The 18652-nt window shown below is 34.9% G+C and overlaps 1 protein-coding gene across 1 annotated transcript in view; it reads right to left on the minus strand.

Moving 5' to 3' along the window:
- Nucleotides 1-406: 406 nt before the first annotated feature.
- The window catches only part of LOC150085753 (uncharacterized), an 84702-nt gene continuing 66456 nt past the window's right edge, over nucleotides 407-18652 (minus strand). Inside the window, exon 4 of the mRNA XM_090374219.1 lies at nucleotides 407-997. Within this exon, the coding sequence (XP_090230345.1) occupies nucleotides 796-997 (202 nt within the window). The 3' untranslated portion in view covers nucleotides 407-795. The remainder of the gene's footprint in view (nucleotides 998-18652) is intronic.

Below are 18652 nucleotides of genomic sequence, written 5' to 3' on the forward strand. Positions count from 1 at the left end.
TCATTGTTGAGAACGTAACGTAACCGCCTTTTTAACATTATGTCTATGGAAAATAAATTCCCGCTTTACGAGCACGTGCTAGGAACGAATTAACTTGTAAAGTCAGGAATTACCTGTTTTCAAAATTTTTTTGACAAGGATGATCAGAATTTCAATTCTGTTTTTAGTGAAAAGACTGTAAACACATCCTGCATTACTGTGAGGAACAAGGAAATGCAGAGAACAATTGTAGATATCCTATTATCTATTAAAATTCTATACACTCAACAAACACAATCTAAACCAGCTTATTTTTGTATCAACACTATCTTCTAATTTGGAAATGGCTGGAATATCATCCATCAAAAGTGCTGCAAACTGCTTCTGAAATCTTTGTATGAAAATGAAAGAATTACAATATACAAACTTTCTTTTCATCTTAGAATTTATTCATGCATCAGGAAACAAGCCAAAACCAATTGCTGACTTTTTCACTTTGCTTTGACCATGCTTGCGTATGCAAAGTGACTTTTAAATTACAGCTTTCATAACATTTTAAAACTTTTTGCCCTTGAAAATGATATCAATACATACAGCTATCCTATGGATTTATTCATTTCAGTGAACTATACACAATTATACTGTTTGTGATTCCAGCAAGTGGTAGATATTACTAAGAAAAAATAAAAATGCATATCTGAAAGATATGAAGATCTGAAATTTGTAAAAAAAAAAAGGGGGGGGGGGAGAAGGAGGTATCTAAAGTCTTTCAAGAGCTTTTTCATAAATTTTACAAAAATTTGTAAAAATTTTTAATTATGTGCTAGTGCCATGTGGTTTTATATATGTTTCTAGTTCTTCAAGTTTACAAAGTATCTTTTGTTCAAATTCTTGGAATCTCTTTTGTATTTTTTGCCACAGTTGTCTATCCATTTCTTGAAATTTCTCATCTATATATGCCAGCAAGTGTTCTTCTAACTCCGAAAAAGCTTCATCTGTTTGTACCAATACTGATTTTCTAAAAAAAAAAAAAGTAAATATAAATTATTAGAAGTGCTGAAGCTGGCATAGCAGTTTGTTAAGCAATAGATATAGTTTCAGAAAATACAAAGACTTACATATATGTGAACAAAAATACAGCCATGAAGAATTCAAAAAACTTAACAGATAATCGATTAACACTTTTAGCAATGAAATCAAAGGAAATACTACTTCCAAAATCAGCTTCCCAGCTACACTTTCAGTAAACCCTTAATGAATGAAGCCCTCTCATCTCATCAACCAAACCTTTTGGCCTTTGTCCATTTAGCTGTACTTTTTTTAACCCCTTGTACCAATTAAATTCACAATAATTACTATGCATGGCTGTAATATATCTGAATTCTCCATTCCTTGTTTTGCAAATTGTACTGCTCTTATGTATTCTAGTAATTTTTTTTCTGTTACTGAATGGTTCACAGGCTTTCTCCCTTTGCTTACAGTTAATACATATTGCATTCTCATTCCATTCCATGTAGCAATGCCCTTCCATTATACAATGGCTGAAAATGCAAACCACTCTTCTACACGTTTTTGCCGTGTGCCTTTAATGTTGACAGTGATAGCACATTTTTACTAAATCATTTATCCTGTATGATCTATAGTCAATGAACTCTCTCTTGCTGCCTTAGCATAACCGAAACTCTAGGACTTGCTTTCAATATTCAGTTCTACCCTGTTTATCTTTATCATTGACAAAACTTACTACATCTTCACCTAATACATCCTCATACTTCATACCTATATGCCATAAATTTTTCTTGTACATGTCACAATGAGATCATCTTGTGTGATATCTTTTTCCACATCACAGGTTATAATTTTTTGTCTTTGCAAAAAATACAGAGTCCAAAATCATACAAACCCCAAAGCTCAAAAAATTGAGCTTTATATAGTTATTCCTAGCTTCATCAATCTTTCATTTCTTCTGATAAATTCAAAATCCTTCTGTGATTCTGCTTCTATTATTACAATGCAGTCCACAATTTTTCTCATTCTTATCTTCTTCAAATCCTTTTTCAATTGTTTTTCAACTGCATTAAATACTTCTTCACTATTTTTTTTTAGTATAGACCCCTGATTAGTCTTCATAATGACAATGATTCTTTTATTTTCTTAGATTTATTGCTTTCTAATGTTCCCTTATTTGCATTTACCTCATCCTTACATTTCCTTTCATCACTCATCAAGCACATCACTAACTTTTATTTTTAGTTCTTAGATCTTTATTTTCTGTCATAACCTTTATTTCCTCTTCCATACATTTTATTTTTTCCTGCAATATGTCATTCCATATTCCTATTCAACTACCACTTCTAAAAATGCCATTACCCCAAAATTTCACTGATTATCTTCTTCCCGAGGCTCTCTCTTTATTGAACAAAAACTTTTCTTAATTTTCTTTTCACATCATTAACTGTTAAATTGTTTCCTTTTTATTATTTAATTTATTTATTAATGAGGACAAATGATACATGAAAGCAGGCTTATACAGCAGCAGCAGCAAAAAAAAAATCGCCCATCCATACTTCTCCAATAGTTTGTCTTCTGTGCATTTATTCAAGCTATTCATTTGCACATCAGATGGAAGTTTTGTTCCAGCAATCAATCAATCAATCACCCATTGATTGCTGGACCATTGGTCGAAGGCAAAGTTCCAAACACCTATTCTGCAACCTTCATCCTTCCTCAATTTATGCCCCCTTTGTGTGCAGTCTGAGCAAGAGGAAGAATACCATCAGCTTTCTCAATCCACTCAAAGTCTTAAACACTTTAATCAGATTGCCTCGCAGGTGCCTAATCTCCAGATGCTTCAATATGCAGAACTGAAGCCTTTCTTGGTAAGAGCACCCCTTTGTTCCCTTCACCAATTTTGTTGCCCTTTAAGAAGGACATAGAGCTGCTGGAGTGGGTCAAGAAGTACCTACTCCAGCAGCTCTATGTCCTTCTTAAAGTGAGGCCTCCAGATCTGTATACAGTACTCAAGATGTGGCCCAACCACTGTCTTATACAATGGGATAATCACTTCCTAATTTCTGCTAGCAAACTTCCTATATATTGACAAAACCCCCATGTGCTGTCCTGGCAGCCTTTCTGCACTGCTCAGAGAATTTCATATCTGACTGCACAATTAGCTTCATGTCTTTTTTATTTTCCACTACCCTGAGTGCAGTAAAACACAGTTGGTATGTTAACCAGGGACTACTGCTACCAGTATGCAGTACCTGACTGTCAATGTTAAACCTCAATTTCTCAGCATAACAGCCTAATTTTTCTAGATCACGTTGCAGTAGCATAATGTCATAAACCACTCTGCCAGCCCTCATATTATCTGCAAACTTATAAATAGAAAACAACAATGGGCCAAGCACCAAAACCTGATGGACCCCACTGATAACATTGGTCAATGAAGAGCAGTGTCCATTGATAACTCTCTGCCTTCTCCCACTCAACCATCCCCTTACCCATAACAGTAAATGCCACACTGCTCCAATTTGTACAGCAGTCTATTATGTGCAACGGTATCAAAAGGTTTCCTGAAATCCAAGTATATGATATCAAAATTATTATTATTATTTTTTTTTTTTTGCATCCAGTTCCTTTTGTTACTACATCATAGTATCTACTCAGACTGGTCAGTTAACACCTCCCTTAACAAACCCATGCTGTCATTGATGTATATCTGCACTCCTGGCTCGATGTGCCTGTATTACTTCTTTAACTAGTGACACCATTATTTTCTCTGAAACAGAAGTTAAGCTAACAAGTCTGTAATTATTCATGTCATCCTTTGTGAACTGTAAACATAGAACATCTCCAGTCCACAAGGACTTCCCTTGAATTCAAAGATACTTTCATAATTATGGCTAAGGGTTGTTTGCTTATCTCCTTTACTGCCTCCCTCAGTACGACTGGTAGATCTCACCCACCCCAGATGCCTTTGTTATGTTTCTTTCTTTTCAGTTATTACAAAATCATTCAGCTCCCTATTGGAGTTTAATAAACTTCTGGTATCCCCTCTTCTAAAAAAATTCCTCACATGTGAATGTGGATGAAAAATACATATTTAGCCTGTCAGCAACCTGAGCACATTCAACATCAAGTGACCAATGTGATTCAACTACTGTTAATATAAGTAAAGAAGTCTTTGTGCTTTTCTTGGCTATCTTTTCCAGAGACTTCTTGTAATCTGCCTTGGCTTGCCTACCTTCTTCTGTGACTTGATTGTAGACTAGTTTATATCTACCATAAACTTCTGTAGCATCTGATAATTTATATGCATCACATGCATTTTTCTTCGCTGCCAGACATCTCAACAGTTCTTCACATCCATTTAGGGCTAATCCTTGAACTGTATTTCTTGGCTAATATGAAAAGCTTAGTAGCTTCTGTGATTATTTTCCTGAATGCTTGACATTTAGAATTTGTTTTGGTAATATCATTAGTTGTTCCCACTGTACAGAATTCAAAAACTGTCTGAGACCACTGTTGTCTCCTTTACGAAAGCAAAACACTTCCCTTTATCCTTAATGTAGTTACATCTTAAAGTAAATCCCACATCAACACAGTGTAATTACTACCACCTAGTTCTTTTGTCTGCAGATTCTAAACGCAAGAAGAATCATTGCTGATAATCAGATCAATAGTATTGTACTCTCTCTCGTTGCCCCTCTAACATGCTGCTGTAGAAAATACTCATCTAATAAATTCACAAAAATCTTGCTAGTGTATGAGAGACCAACCTGCAAGTTCCAGTGAATATCTGTAAAGTTAAAATCACGCATTATAAGACTTTCTGATTTACTGGCCCACTATTTCTCTGTATCGTTGTTCATTGTACTTATCACAGTCATTCAGCCTATAACATACTCCTAGTTTCATTTTTGTTTTCCCAGTGCCTATGTCACACCAAACTGACACAACATTGCACTGGCAATCAATGTCAACTGGATGTACTGCCCTAGGTTTTATGTGCTTCTTCACTAAGAGCATACCCCAACCCCATCCTTTCTATACACGTTGTTCTCCCCATATTTAAATTCTACATCTCTTATATCTGAGTGACAACAAGTTTCTGATGTCCCTACAATGTCTGTATTTGATGGCATGACCAGCACTTCAAATTCATCAAATTTATTTACTATGCTCCTAGCATTGGTATACATGCAAGTATACTTGAACCTGTTCTTATTCTTAATTACCATAACACAACCCATGTATTTCTTTGGTTTACGGTGACCCACAGCTGGCCTTGAAATCCTTGGTACTTTGCTTACAGGGCTGCTTTATGTTCCAGAAAAAGCAATGCAAGAATCACTTTTGCTTCTGCCTGCAGCTACTGTTAATCTATTAGTCTGTTCATCCTCCCCTTCCCCCAAGCTAGCAGTTTTCTGACCTACCTATCACTGCCTCAGTAGCAATAGTAAATATTCTTGCATTTTTCCTATTTAAATGTATTCCATCCCCGTAGAAGTATTCTGTTCTATTAACAAATACAGATCGTGCTGAGAAAACTTCTACCCCATAAGCCTTGGCCGAATTGACTGACAAGGCTCTCATGATGTCTGGGCAGAATTGCACACACTTTCAAATTTAACCCTAATTCATGACTTTTTTTCAACATTGCCCTGTACTTGTTATGTAATCAGATATCAATGTCATTAGTGGCAACCTTTATATACTTATATCACTTTTTGTGCTCTTAAAAGATGACATCTGCTCTATGATGTCATCAACTTTTTGTCCCTTGCAATTTCTTTTTTTAATGCCCTGGTACTATTCCACCTATCTGTTTTGCACAATATATTTCCCATTTCCCTGACAATAGCTATCTCCTGTGGGACCAGTGCATTTTCCTGTATCTTTTCTTCTATCATATCCACATTTATCACTTCCTTTGGAGTTTCTTCCATATCATCCAGTTCAAAATCTAATTCTCCTTCTCTTATTAATTTTTCTCAATCTTAGGCTGATTGGGAATGGGTTGATACAAAATCAACCTATTCCTTTCATCCACTTTCTTTATCAGTTTTATATGTTGAGCCATCATATCGTATGTTGTCCCTGTCCTCCCATTCTTTTTCTCAATCTGCCTAGAATCTATCTTTGTATCAGTCTTTTTAAAATCTAATCATAAGTTAACCACCGGCTGCAGGGCCGGCGGAAGTGGGCCTGCAAGGCCTGCATTGCAGGCAGGCACCAAGCAGGGTGGGTGAAGCTTCCAAAAAGTTCGGCCATAAATGTATCATATTTAATAAATATCATATTTAATAAATAATAAAACATACTAAATTGTGTCCACTAATTATACAATGCACTATAGTTCAATTATTTGCACTTAAGAACATTGGATTTCTAAGAAACAATTTATGGTCTTAGCAACAATTAGTAACAGCAGACACCTCATGAGCCTGCCGTTACCAAATGGTAAATAGGCACATGAGGTGCTAGCTTCGGGCCTCATGATAGAGGGGGGGGGGGCCTCGCAGGGCCTCTGTAAACTCAAATTTTTAAAGCAATTTCTTTTTTTAATGCCCTGGTCTAAACTAGGGCCCACTTGTTCCTACCATGTAAATAGAGACAGTACTTAAACAGCAGACTCGATTTACCTGGACACTTGACTCCAAATTAAAAAAAAATAAAAAAAAAAAAATATATATATATATATACATATATATTCCCTGGAAATCATAAAATTGAAACCATAAAATTGCAAAACAGATGTTTTGCAAGTCGTAAATGAGTAACAAGAAGCGGCGTTGTGAGATGAACGTACCTTTATCCTGCAACCCCCGCTGTCTTCACACCTGCTGCTCAAATAAACAATGGAAAGAGAACAAATGTTTAGTCTGTTTTAGCGCACAGCATGGATTGTTGTGTTCTGTTGCACCGAAAAAGACAAATTTCATTTCAGTATTTGTCAGGAGTGTAAATTTTTTTATAGTAAATATTTTTTTGTTTAGAAATTGCAAAAGTGATGGGTAAACACAAAAGAGTTGTTTTCAATTGAACAAAAAACTTGAAAATATTCAAAGGTTTTAAAACAGTGCATCTGTTAAATCTTTACTGATTCATTATAATGTTCATGACCAAACCATATGAGCATCATAAAAAATAAAGTGAAGCTATTGAATTTAAAATCTACATTGTAAAAAATAAGGAAAGCATCCTATTGGACATGCGCGTAGCAATTTTTTTTTTCCCCGTTTTTTATCTACCATAATATTTTTTGGGTACATTGCTGAACATTTTTCGATCTTTTTGGATTAACCGGGAATTCGATTATCCGGGATTTTATTTTTACCATTTATCCCGGAAAATCGAGGGTGTACTTTGGATTTTTATTATTTTTAAACACTTTTATTAAAATGTGTACACAAACTAGACATATTCTTTTACTTTTTGCCCAGAGATTTGTTTTAGTTTTGTAGTCAGTATTGTCACCTATCAAAATGTAAGTGCACTCACGGGTTTCGTAAGATGAAAAGATAGTATAAAACAGAGCTATGATGCTGAATACATGCTACTTTATGTCTATGGCATTCTGAAAGTGGTAAGTACAATGGGAAAGACCCCCTCTTGTAATCCTGTGGCGTTTGGAGAGCGAATAAACAATTACCAGGCAGAGTACAGTGTTTACTTCAGTTCACTCCAAAGCATGCAGTTTGGTTAAATTTATGGTTTTGACGTTCATTTGAGATTTTCACAACAACACGAGGACACAAGCTTTGTCCCTGGCCACAAATAAAAATGTTATAATCCGTTTGTATGCATCTGTTATGTTCAGATATGTACAAACAGATAAAATACCCACTAAAAACTGGCTATTTTGGAATATTTTTTTAAAAACAATTGGTATTTTGGAATTAACCCCAATTTATATTTATTATTAAATTTCAGTCTAAAAATTTAATTAAAAAATGGAATCGTGAACATAAGGCCATGAAAGATGCTGCCATTTAAAAACAAGCCGGTACACTAACTCATTTCATTGAAAAAGTGAAGAATACTGCGGACTTAGACTGTATACAACTTCACACATCATCAGAACCAATTATTGACGAAGAGACATCCAACCCAAGTTCATCAGCCAAATTAAATGAGAATATTACAACTGATCAAGACCATGAGGAATTAATTGGTGATCCAGATTTCGAGGTAATTAGGAGCAAATGAAAAATCATTAATTAATGTAAATTTAGAAAACTCAACAAAAATGGACAAATATTGACAAATTATGATTAGTTTTATCTGAAGTGGGACCTATTCAAAAGGAAAAATGTAATATATCCGAGAGATACGAATGAACGTAAATTTAGTGATACATATTATAATATAAAAATGGAAAAAGGAGAGTTGGTAACACAGACATGGCTTATTTATTCGTTAACTCTGTAAATTCTGTTTTTGTTGCAAGTTTTTTTACGCCTGCTAAGAGTAGTAGCCTCGTAAAAGGAAAACATATCCAAAACTTTACACAGACACGAGACCAGTATGACTCGCATGAAAAAATTTTTAAAATGGAAGGAACTTGAGAAAAATCTGAAAAATAAAACAATGTACAAAATGGGAAAAAAAAACATTGGTCAAATGTTTTAGAAAGATTGATTGAAATAGTAAAATTCCTTGGTGGCTAACATTTAGCATTTCAAAGATCATCAGATACATTATATCAAAAGGATAACGGAAAATTTTTAAAATTAGTTGAACTGTTTGCTAAATTTCACCCAGTTATAGAAACCCACGTAGAAAGAGCGCTACGGCAAAAATGTTGCGTTCACTATTTAAGTAAACACAGTCAAAATGAAATATTGCAAATTTTAAGCAATGGAATAAGGATTAAAATTTTATTATCAATTCAAAAGGCTAAATACTATTCAATGATCTTGGACTGCACACCTGACGCAAGTAAAACAGAACATATGAGTATTATCATGTTTTGTTTGCTACACTGATGGAAAAGTCGAAATCAGGGAAAACTTTTTTAGGTTTTGTGGAACTTGATGACTCTACGGGCTACAGTTTATACAAAAACATAATTAAACTATTGAAAAATGGAACAATAAGGATATAAAGGGTCAAAGGTATGACAATGGGGCGAATATGAAAGGGAAAAGAAATGGGTTTCAAAGTATGCTGTTAAACACAAATCCTCGTGCCTTTTACGTCCCCTGTGCTGCTCATACTCTATTAACGATAAATGACGCAGCAAAAGTCAATGCAGACACAATTAGTTTTTTTGCAACTGTGCAAGAATTATATAATTTCTTTTCATCTTCTCCGAAGCGATGGAGAATTCTTTTAAAGAACATTTAACATTAAAGAAGCTTTCAGACACCCGATGGGAAAGTAGAATCAAAGCAATCTGGCCTCTACGATATCAACTAGGAGAAATTTATGACACGCTCTATGAAATTATGGACCATGACAACTTCAATAAAGAAATACAACATGAAGCACAAAGTTTGTGTTAAAATAAAAGATTATAAATTTATTTTCTCCTTGATAACTTGGCATGATATGCTTAATAGAATAAATCCTGTGAGCAAACAACTTCAAGATAAAAATATGAACATTGCACTTGTCTTAGAATACATCAGCAATTTAAAACCATCTGTATTAAAATATCGATCAGATTCAAATTACAAGAATCTTCTCAAAAAGGCAAAAAAAAACTTAGTGAAGATGTGGATAGAGAACCAGAATTTATATCTATGGTTGAAGCTCACCGAAGAAAAAAAACACGTTTCAATATGAACATCATGACGAATCACTGCAAACGCCAGAAGATAGATTCAGAGTCAATGTTTTTTACATGATTTTGGATACTGCTTGGGCATCGTTCAATGAACGTTTTGAACTGGAAATCCATAGTGAGCATTTCAGTTTCTTACATAATTTCTCAGAAATTGATAATGAAAATCTAAAACAAAAAAAAAAACTGTGATGATTTGGAGAATCTTTTAAAACATAGTGACAACAAAGATATAAATGGTACAGAACTCTTATGACGAAATATTTGCTTATAAAGAGATTTTCAGTAAAGATAAATTAAAAATTCAAAACCCTTTTGATGTTCTTCAGTTTATTGTATCTAATAATTTATCCTTTCCTAATTTAACGATTGTTTTAAGAATATTATTGACCATTCCTGTTAGTGTAGCAAGCAGTGAATGTTAATTTTTTAAATTAAATTTAATTAAGACATATTTACGAACGAGTATTTCACAAGAGAGGCTTGTAAACCTTGCATTAATAACGATTGAAAATGATGTATGTGCTGAATTAGATGTAAAGAAAATTATTTATAATTTTGTAAATATAAAATCAAGAAAAATAAAAATTTTGTGAATAAACTTGTTTCAAATAAAATTTCATATTTATTTATTCTAATATTCTGTTCATGTTACACTAAAATGTGCAATGTATCTTTTTTGGTTTTTTTTTTGTAAAGGGGCACTCACAGCTATTTTGCAGATGGGTGCTGAACAACCTAGCGGCGGGACTGAATGGCTGTTTTTGCACTTGCATATCATTTAGACAATTTTTACACTTGTGTTTCTTCTTTGAATTTCATTCATTACTTGCATTTTTCTCTTTCCCTATTTTTATCTTTTCAACTGAATGTAGAGCTACATCTTCTGAAATTGTATTAATTCCAAATCTGTTAAGCCATTTTGTGAATATCTGGTACTGCATCACAGATTCAGCTAAATCACTGCATGATTTAGCTGAATCTTCACTTATCTTATCTATCATTACATTTGTACCTTTTACTTCCTTTATCTTTAAGTTCATGCCCTTCCCCAATTATAGTTTTACTGTCATTTCTATTCCTTGTTTTATGAGTATGTATACATATCCTGTTTAAGCTATAATTAAAACTGCACACAATATTTTTCCACCAAAATTAAATATTTTTCCACCATTAAATATAACTATATATTTGGTAACTAATATATATTAGCACTATGACGTATCCACATACATGTATATCTTTATTCTAATTACTATATTTTACTTTCTAAAACCAATCAATGAGATGGCAGCACTGTCTTCTTCCTTCTTTAGTTTCAATGATGATGGCTTCTACTATGCTAACCTATGGGAGATTTGCAAGCCTTACATCTTAACAACCCTTTAAGAGTATGACTTTATATCGCTATGTTTCACTAGTCTTAATTAATTCATTAAATTCGGAGCACAAAATTCATCAACAACCTTCATCTGCTAACTTCAGTGCCACATCTGCAGGAGAGGAAAGGGGGAAGAGTGGTTATGCTTTTAGTTATGAATACATAAAATTTAAGGCAGCATCCAGTTGACATGGTTGGCTAGTGCAATGTTGAATTTGAATCAGTTTGATGTGATATAAGCACTGGAAAAACAGAAATGAGAATAGCATGTTAAAGGCCTAATACTTATGAGTATAATGAACTGTGCAGACATCAATTAGAATTCTTATAATTTGGGGGAAGGGGATGATTTAACTTTCCAGATATTTACTGGAAGTTTATCACCCACACAATAGAAAGAATTTTGTGGATTTACTGGATGACTGTTTTCTACACCAGCATTTTAGAGAAGCAACAAGAACATAACACTCTTGATCTGATCATCAGCAGTGACCCTTCTATGCATTAAGAATCTTCATATAAAAGACCCACTAGGTGGTAGTGATCACAGCGTACTGATGTGGAATTTTCTTAAAGATATAACTCCTATCAAGGGGGAAAAGGCTTTTGCTTTCATAAAGGTGACTACAATGGTCTCGGGCCGTTTTTAAATTCTACGCAGTGGGACCAACTGATGAAGTTATACCAATAGCAAAATCTAAATGCGAAGCATTCAGGGACCTACTGTAGAAACTACTAAACTTTTTGAACTGACTAAGAGATATTAGTCAAGGGTTAGACCTAAATAGATGTGAGATGAACTGATGAGATTTGTGGCAGAAAAGAGAAGAAAAACCAGGAATGGAAGACACATAAATATTAGATTATATGGGAGCTTAGAGATGATATAAACTAGTCTACAATCAAGTCACAAAGGAATTTAGCAAGCTAAGGCAGATTAAGAGAAGTTTCGGGCAAAGAATGCAAAGATAAGGAGCAAGACTTTTGCTGCTTATCTTTGATTTTATTTTTTTAAATGTTTAATTAATTAATTCAACAGTACTATTATTTTTTTTTTGTGTAGTAGCTAGTGGTTAGTGGAAATCAAGCTAAGAGTGGGAAAAAAAGTAGGAAAGAATTTTATTCATGTAAGCATTTTAAGATACAAAGATACAGAGGAGAGCATGATTGTCAATGACAATCAGAGTTTGCTACCTCAAGATCTAGATGAACTAGGCAGGTGGGTTGAAACATGGCAACTGAGTTTTAAGACTGATAAATGCAAAGCAGTGCATTTGAGTAATGCCAAAATCAAGGTAATTGATAAGGTAAGAGAGCCTAGTGGTAATTCTGGGGTTCTGAATTACCACTAGGACTAACCCATCTGCACTGCTGACAATTTTGTCAGCAGTGCAGATGGGTTGCTACACAGCTGATGGAATTCTGTCAGTGACATCCACAAACTTAGAAAGCAGGAAGTCATTATTCCATTATAAAAAACAGTGACCTGGCCACATCTGGAATAGTGTATACAGGTTTGAAAACCTCACTATAGGAAGAACATAGATCTGTTTTGCAAAGGATCATCTTGTTGCATAGAAAAGCAAGAAAATTAGCAGTGGCCACAAAAAAGACATTCTTACCAAGAAAGACAGGTTCAGTAAATGGCAAGCTTTGAAACTAGGAGTATGAATTGAAGGTTTAAAAGAGTTAAGTAACCCTTAACTCTTTGGCATATTTAGTCTTTCCAGATAACCATCACCAGGAATATAAATTCAAATTGAAGCAGATTGTCGGCAGAATTGATATTTGGAAATTTATATTTAGCCAGAGTCACTGACTGTTGGAATAAACATCAACCTAGTATTGTGGAAGTGGATAGTTTGAATAAATTTAAAAAAGGTTTGCAAAAATTATTACATGGAATGGGCAATTCTATTTTATTTTATTAATATATTTTGCTGATATATATACCTTACTTCCATACATCATTTTGCTAATCATAAAATACTTCTTTAAGTTTAATTTTACCTTCTGTTTTTGTTTCAAAAAATGTACAATTATCTACACAGATAAATTTCTTTTGTATGTATGTACAAATGCACAGTATGTACAAATTATGCATTTCCTATGAATTCATTAAATCATAAATGATTTAATTTATTTTGTTATTAATTTACAGGACTTCACAAACTGTGAAGTCCTGTAAATTAACTATTTTTTGAACAACTGGCATTAGTAGAGGCATACAATGCAAAAAAGCAAGCTTATGCAGCATCACCCAAAAAAAAACCCCTCCCATTTCACTCCTCCATTCATTCCAAATGCCTGTCCAGCTCAGCCTTAAATGTATATAAGCTATCAACTGCCTCAACAAAAGATGGAAGTCTGTTCCACCAATCAAATACCTGCTGGTTAAAGGCAAATTTCCACACATCTATTCTACAACTGTCTTTCCTCAATTTGAATCTGTGCCCCCTTAGGTTCTTAATCTGAGCAAGAGGAAGAATCCCATCGGCATTCAGCTTACTCAAGCCATTCAAGGCTTTATACACCTCAATAGGATCACCTCGCAGGTACCTACTCTCCAGGCCCTGCAATTTGCAGAACTTAAGCCTTTCTTGGTAAGAGCACCCCTTTGTTCCCCTCACCAATCTTGTTGCCTTTCTTTGTACTCGTTCTAGCAACTTTACATCGTTCCTAAAGTGAGGCCTCCAGACCTGTACACAGTACTCTAGGTGTGGTCTGACCAGTGCCTTGTATGATGGGATAATCACCTCCCTGTCCCTGCTAGCAAAATTCTGACCTGCCCTTGGCAGCCCATCTGCACTGCTCAGCAAACTTCATATTCGACTGCACAATTGCCCCCAGGTCTTTTTCACTTTCCACTTCCCTGAGTGTAGTACCACACAGTTGGTACGTTTTTTTGGGTTATTGCTACCCATATGCAGTACTATGCATTTGTCAATGTTAAACTTCAATTGCCACTTCTCAGCCCATTTGCCCAACTTTTCTAGATCCAGTTGGAGTAGCATACTGTCTTTACTGTCGTTAACAACCCTGCCAACCTTTGTATCATCTGCAAACTTGAACATTAAACCTGGTATACCTTCATCAATATCACTGATAAATATACTAAACAACAATGGGCCCAACACTGAACCCTCGGGAACTCCGAGGGTGCAGTGTTGTGCTAATAACATTTGACCACAAAGAGCAGTGTCCATTGATTACCACTCTCTGTCGTCTCCCACTCAACCATCCCCTTATCCATTGTAGCAACTTACCCTTAATGCCATTCCAATTTGTACAGCAGTCTTCCATGTGCAGCAGCATCAAAAGCTTTCCTGAAATCCAAGTATATGATATCAAAATTATTTTTGGCATTCAGTTCCTTTGTGACCACATCAAATTTTTTTTTTTTTTTGTTATTTGGTTTTTAGGAACATTAGCAACTAAGGCCATATTGTTCCGGGAATATGCGGTGGTCATTCCCTGACCACCGCATATTCCTCCATATTTCCCTGACCACCATTTTGCGGTGGTCATTCCTGACCACCGCAAACATCCTCCATATTTGGTGGTGACGGGCCTGAACCCCGGTCTAATCAAGAAGTGTGTGCTACGCACTGTTGCTCCTTCCCACCTTGCTACGGAGGCGCCACACACACACATCATAGTATCCAATCAAATAGGTCAGACAAGACCTCCCTTTAACAAACCCATGCAGTCTTGTCTAGATGGTCGTGCAATGCTTCTTTAACCAGTGATTCCATTATTTTTCCTGAAAAACAAGTTAAACTAACAGGTCTACAGTTACTTGTGTCATCTTTTGATCCCTCTTTGTGAATTGGTGATACATTTGCACACCTCCATTCCATGGGGACCTCCCCTGAATCCAAGGAAGCTCTCATAATTATAGTTAAGGGTTTGCTTACTTCCTTTGCTGCTTTCTTTAATATAACTGGATAGATCCCATCCACCCCAGGTGCCTTTTTAATGTTTAACTTCAACAATTTCTCCTCCACTTTGCTCTCAGTTATTACAAAATCACTTAGCTCCCTGTTAGAATTTGATAAACTTCTGGCACTCCCCTCATTGAATAACTCCTCATGTGTGAATGTAGATGCAAAATACTCGTTCAGTTTATCAGCTACCTGAGCATGATCATCAATAGTCAACACATCTATGTTAAGTGGTCCGATCTGATTCATCCCTTCTAGAGTTTACATAAGGAAAGAACTCTGATGTTTTTCTTTGCATTCTTTGCCAAGGATTTCCTGTAATCTGCCGTCGCCTGCCTAATCTCCCTTGTGACTTGATTACAGACTAGGTTATATCTGCCACAGGTTTCTTTGTCACCTGATATATACATCCCATACATTTTTCTTCTCTGGAATTCTCTGGTTTGTAGGAATTGAGAGCCTCATTAGTTCATTTGACCTCCATTTAGGCCTAAACCTTGAACAGTATTTCTTAGTTGGAATGAAAAGCCTAGTAGCCTCCAAAATTAAGTCCCTGAAGGCTTCCCATTTAGAATTTAACATTGGTAACATCATCAGTTGATCCCACTGTACAGAATTTAAAAACTGTCTGAGACCCCTGTAGTCACCTTTACAAAAGCAATAGCCCTTCCCTTTAGCCTTGATGGTAGTTACATCTTTAAGTAATTCTTACATCAGTACGTTGTGATGACTGTCACCCAGTGGTTCCTCTATCTGCAAATTCTTAATGCACTGCTGATAATCAGATCAAGAGTATTACTCCCTCTGGTTGCCTCTCAAACATGTTGCTGTAGAATAGAAAACATGCCATCCAATAAATCCACAAAAGTCTTGCTAGTGTGCGAGTGACCAACCCACAAGTTCCAGTCGATATCTAGAAAGTTAAAATCCCCCATTATAAGATATTCTGGTTTACTGGCCAACTCTATTTCTCTGCACAATTGCTCATTATACTCATCCCGCCATTTCCCCCATAAATCAAGGTTTCAGCTTTAGTAGAGTTTTGATGCTATAAATGTGACAAAGGTTTTCCTCAATTAGAAATGAACTTTTAAAACTATATCCTTATATACTACTGCTCAGGACTTTCATCCATTTGCAATTTTACTTATGACTTATATGTTTAATTCATGTCATACTTATATTTTAAAGAAGCATATCCAATGTTTAAATATCACACTATTTCATATGCTTAGTATGTGCCTTTGATATTTCGAAGGTCATCATCATGAACTTGGTCCGGCTTAGGTCTTTTAAGACCTGTTCCGTTGTAGCTCTTGGAGGTGGTCTTGATCTCGCCATTGTTGTCTTGGTCGACCAACATCTTTCTTGCCTGTAGGTTTGTGGTTAAAGGCTAATTTTGGGATCCGGTCTGGGTTCATTCTTTCTACCTGCCTGATCCATTTTTCCTGATACCGTTTTATGTCATTTACTATGTTATCTACTTTTAATTTCTTGCGGATATCTAAATTTCTTTGGTGGTCTAGTCTTGTAAAGCCTAATAATGGCCTTAAAAATCTCATTTCTGCTGCTTTTAGTTTGTGTGCATATTTCTTATTTATGACCCAAGTCTCATTGCTGTAGAAGTGGGCTGGTTTTGAAGTGATGTTGTGCAGTCGTAATTTTGTTTCAGTTGTCATTTGCTTTCCAAAGTGGTGTTTCATCGTTCCATTCATTTTATTATATTTTTGTAGTTTAGTGTGGATGCCTTTCCCTTCATTTGATATTAAATTTCCCAAATAGGTGAAGTCAGATATTTGTTCTATTATTTTATCATCAATAACAATTTTGACTCTTTGTATGTTTTTTCCACATAATCCCATTGATTTTGTTTTTGAGATGGAGATTTTCATCTCGCACTTTTTACCTATTTTATTAAGTTCATTTGCTGCTATCTGTAGTTCACCTTCGGATTTTCATCTTGTGAAAATCCGAAGATGAACTACGTACAAGAAATTGTAATTTCTTAAAAATTTTAAAACCTCTTCTCTGTGGGCCCATGATATCACATTCTAAAGATTTAACAAATTTATCCCAGTCATCTCGGATTCTTCTGGTTAGTTTTCTGACTTCTGCTCTAAGCTTTTTATATTTTATGTGTAGACGTAGGTCTTTAGTTTGTAGGAACAGTTTATAGGTCCTTTTTTCCCTCATTGATCGTTTGTTTCAATTCTTCATTCCAAGTTCTTAGCCAATTTTTATATCCAAGACTTTCTTCAGCAGCTCCCAGAATTGATTTTTTCATGTTTGACCAGATTTCCTCAACATTATCACTTTCATCTGATTTGAGTTTATCTTTCAATCGACTTTCATACAGGAATTTAGGCTTTCATCTTTCAACAAATGTATTTTTAATTTCTTAGTAGTTTTTGTTGGTATTTTCTTCTTTTTATTAAGATAATTTCTTTTTATTTTGAAAGTGCTTTCTACTAGGTAGTGATCACTGTCAATTTCACTGCCTCCTCTAGTGTCTCTAATTTTGTCATTTAAATTTTCATTAATGATAATATAATCTATTATAGACTGTGTTTCTTGCTTCCCATGTGAATTTGTGGATATTCTTGTGTCTGAAAAAAGTATTTGTAATTTTAAGTTTATTAAAAATGCAGAAGTCTATCAGGCATCTTCCATTTTTGTTGACCATGGGTTCACCTTCTGATCCTATACATTTGTCTACTGATTGAGCATCAACCCTTGCATTAAAATCTTCTGCTAGTATGAGATACTCGTTTTTGTTAGTTTGGTTTATGATCTGTTGTAATTCGTCATAAAATTCTGTGGTTTCATCAATGTTGCCTTCTACTGGTGCGTAGATGCCAATGACTGTTATTGTATAAGATAGAATTTTTAGTCTTAATTTAAATATTCTGGGTGATATCCAAGAGTAGTCTAATATTTTGTTTTCCCATTCTTTCTTTATTATAACAGCAACTCCTGATGATGCCCACATTTCACTTGGTATGCCAGAGTATATCAATATGAAGTTACCTATTTCTTTGGATCCTTTGTTCTTTTTTGTTTCGGTAATGACTGCTATGTCAATATTTCTGTTTTCTAGTTCCATGGTCAATTCATCTAATTTGTGATTTATTCCCCAAATGTTCCAAGTTGCTACTTTAAGTTCCTTAATCATAGTCCTATATCCATTGCCTAGGTCGTTATCCTTGAGATCCGTCCAGTTTTTTCCCTTGAGCTTATTTTGAGTATTTAGAATGTCCCCCGGACAGGTTACCAGCCTTTCGCGGGGTAAGTCTAGTGGTAGGGCTGCCACCTTATAGCTCTAGACAGGCTTCAGGTATAGATCACATATATTTTTATTAGTAAACATCTCAGGATGTGATGTTATTAAAAGCAAAGGTTTGCTAACCTCTTTAAACTTCAAAGAAATCAATAGAAGATTAATTCAATTAACATTATTCTTCTATGTGTTTCAGCTGGATTATAGTAGTATTCTTCTCCCAAGATGAGAAAGCATACCACTTATGCTGATAGAGAAAAAGGACTATTAATAATACT

Source organism: Mastigoproctus giganteus, chromosome 5 (assembly GCF_048544385.1).
Source record: "Mastigoproctus giganteus isolate SK-2022 chromosome 5, ASM4854438v1, whole genome shotgun sequence".
Taxonomy (NCBI): Eukaryota; Metazoa; Arthropoda; class Arachnida; order Uropygi; family Thelyphonidae; genus Mastigoproctus; species Mastigoproctus giganteus.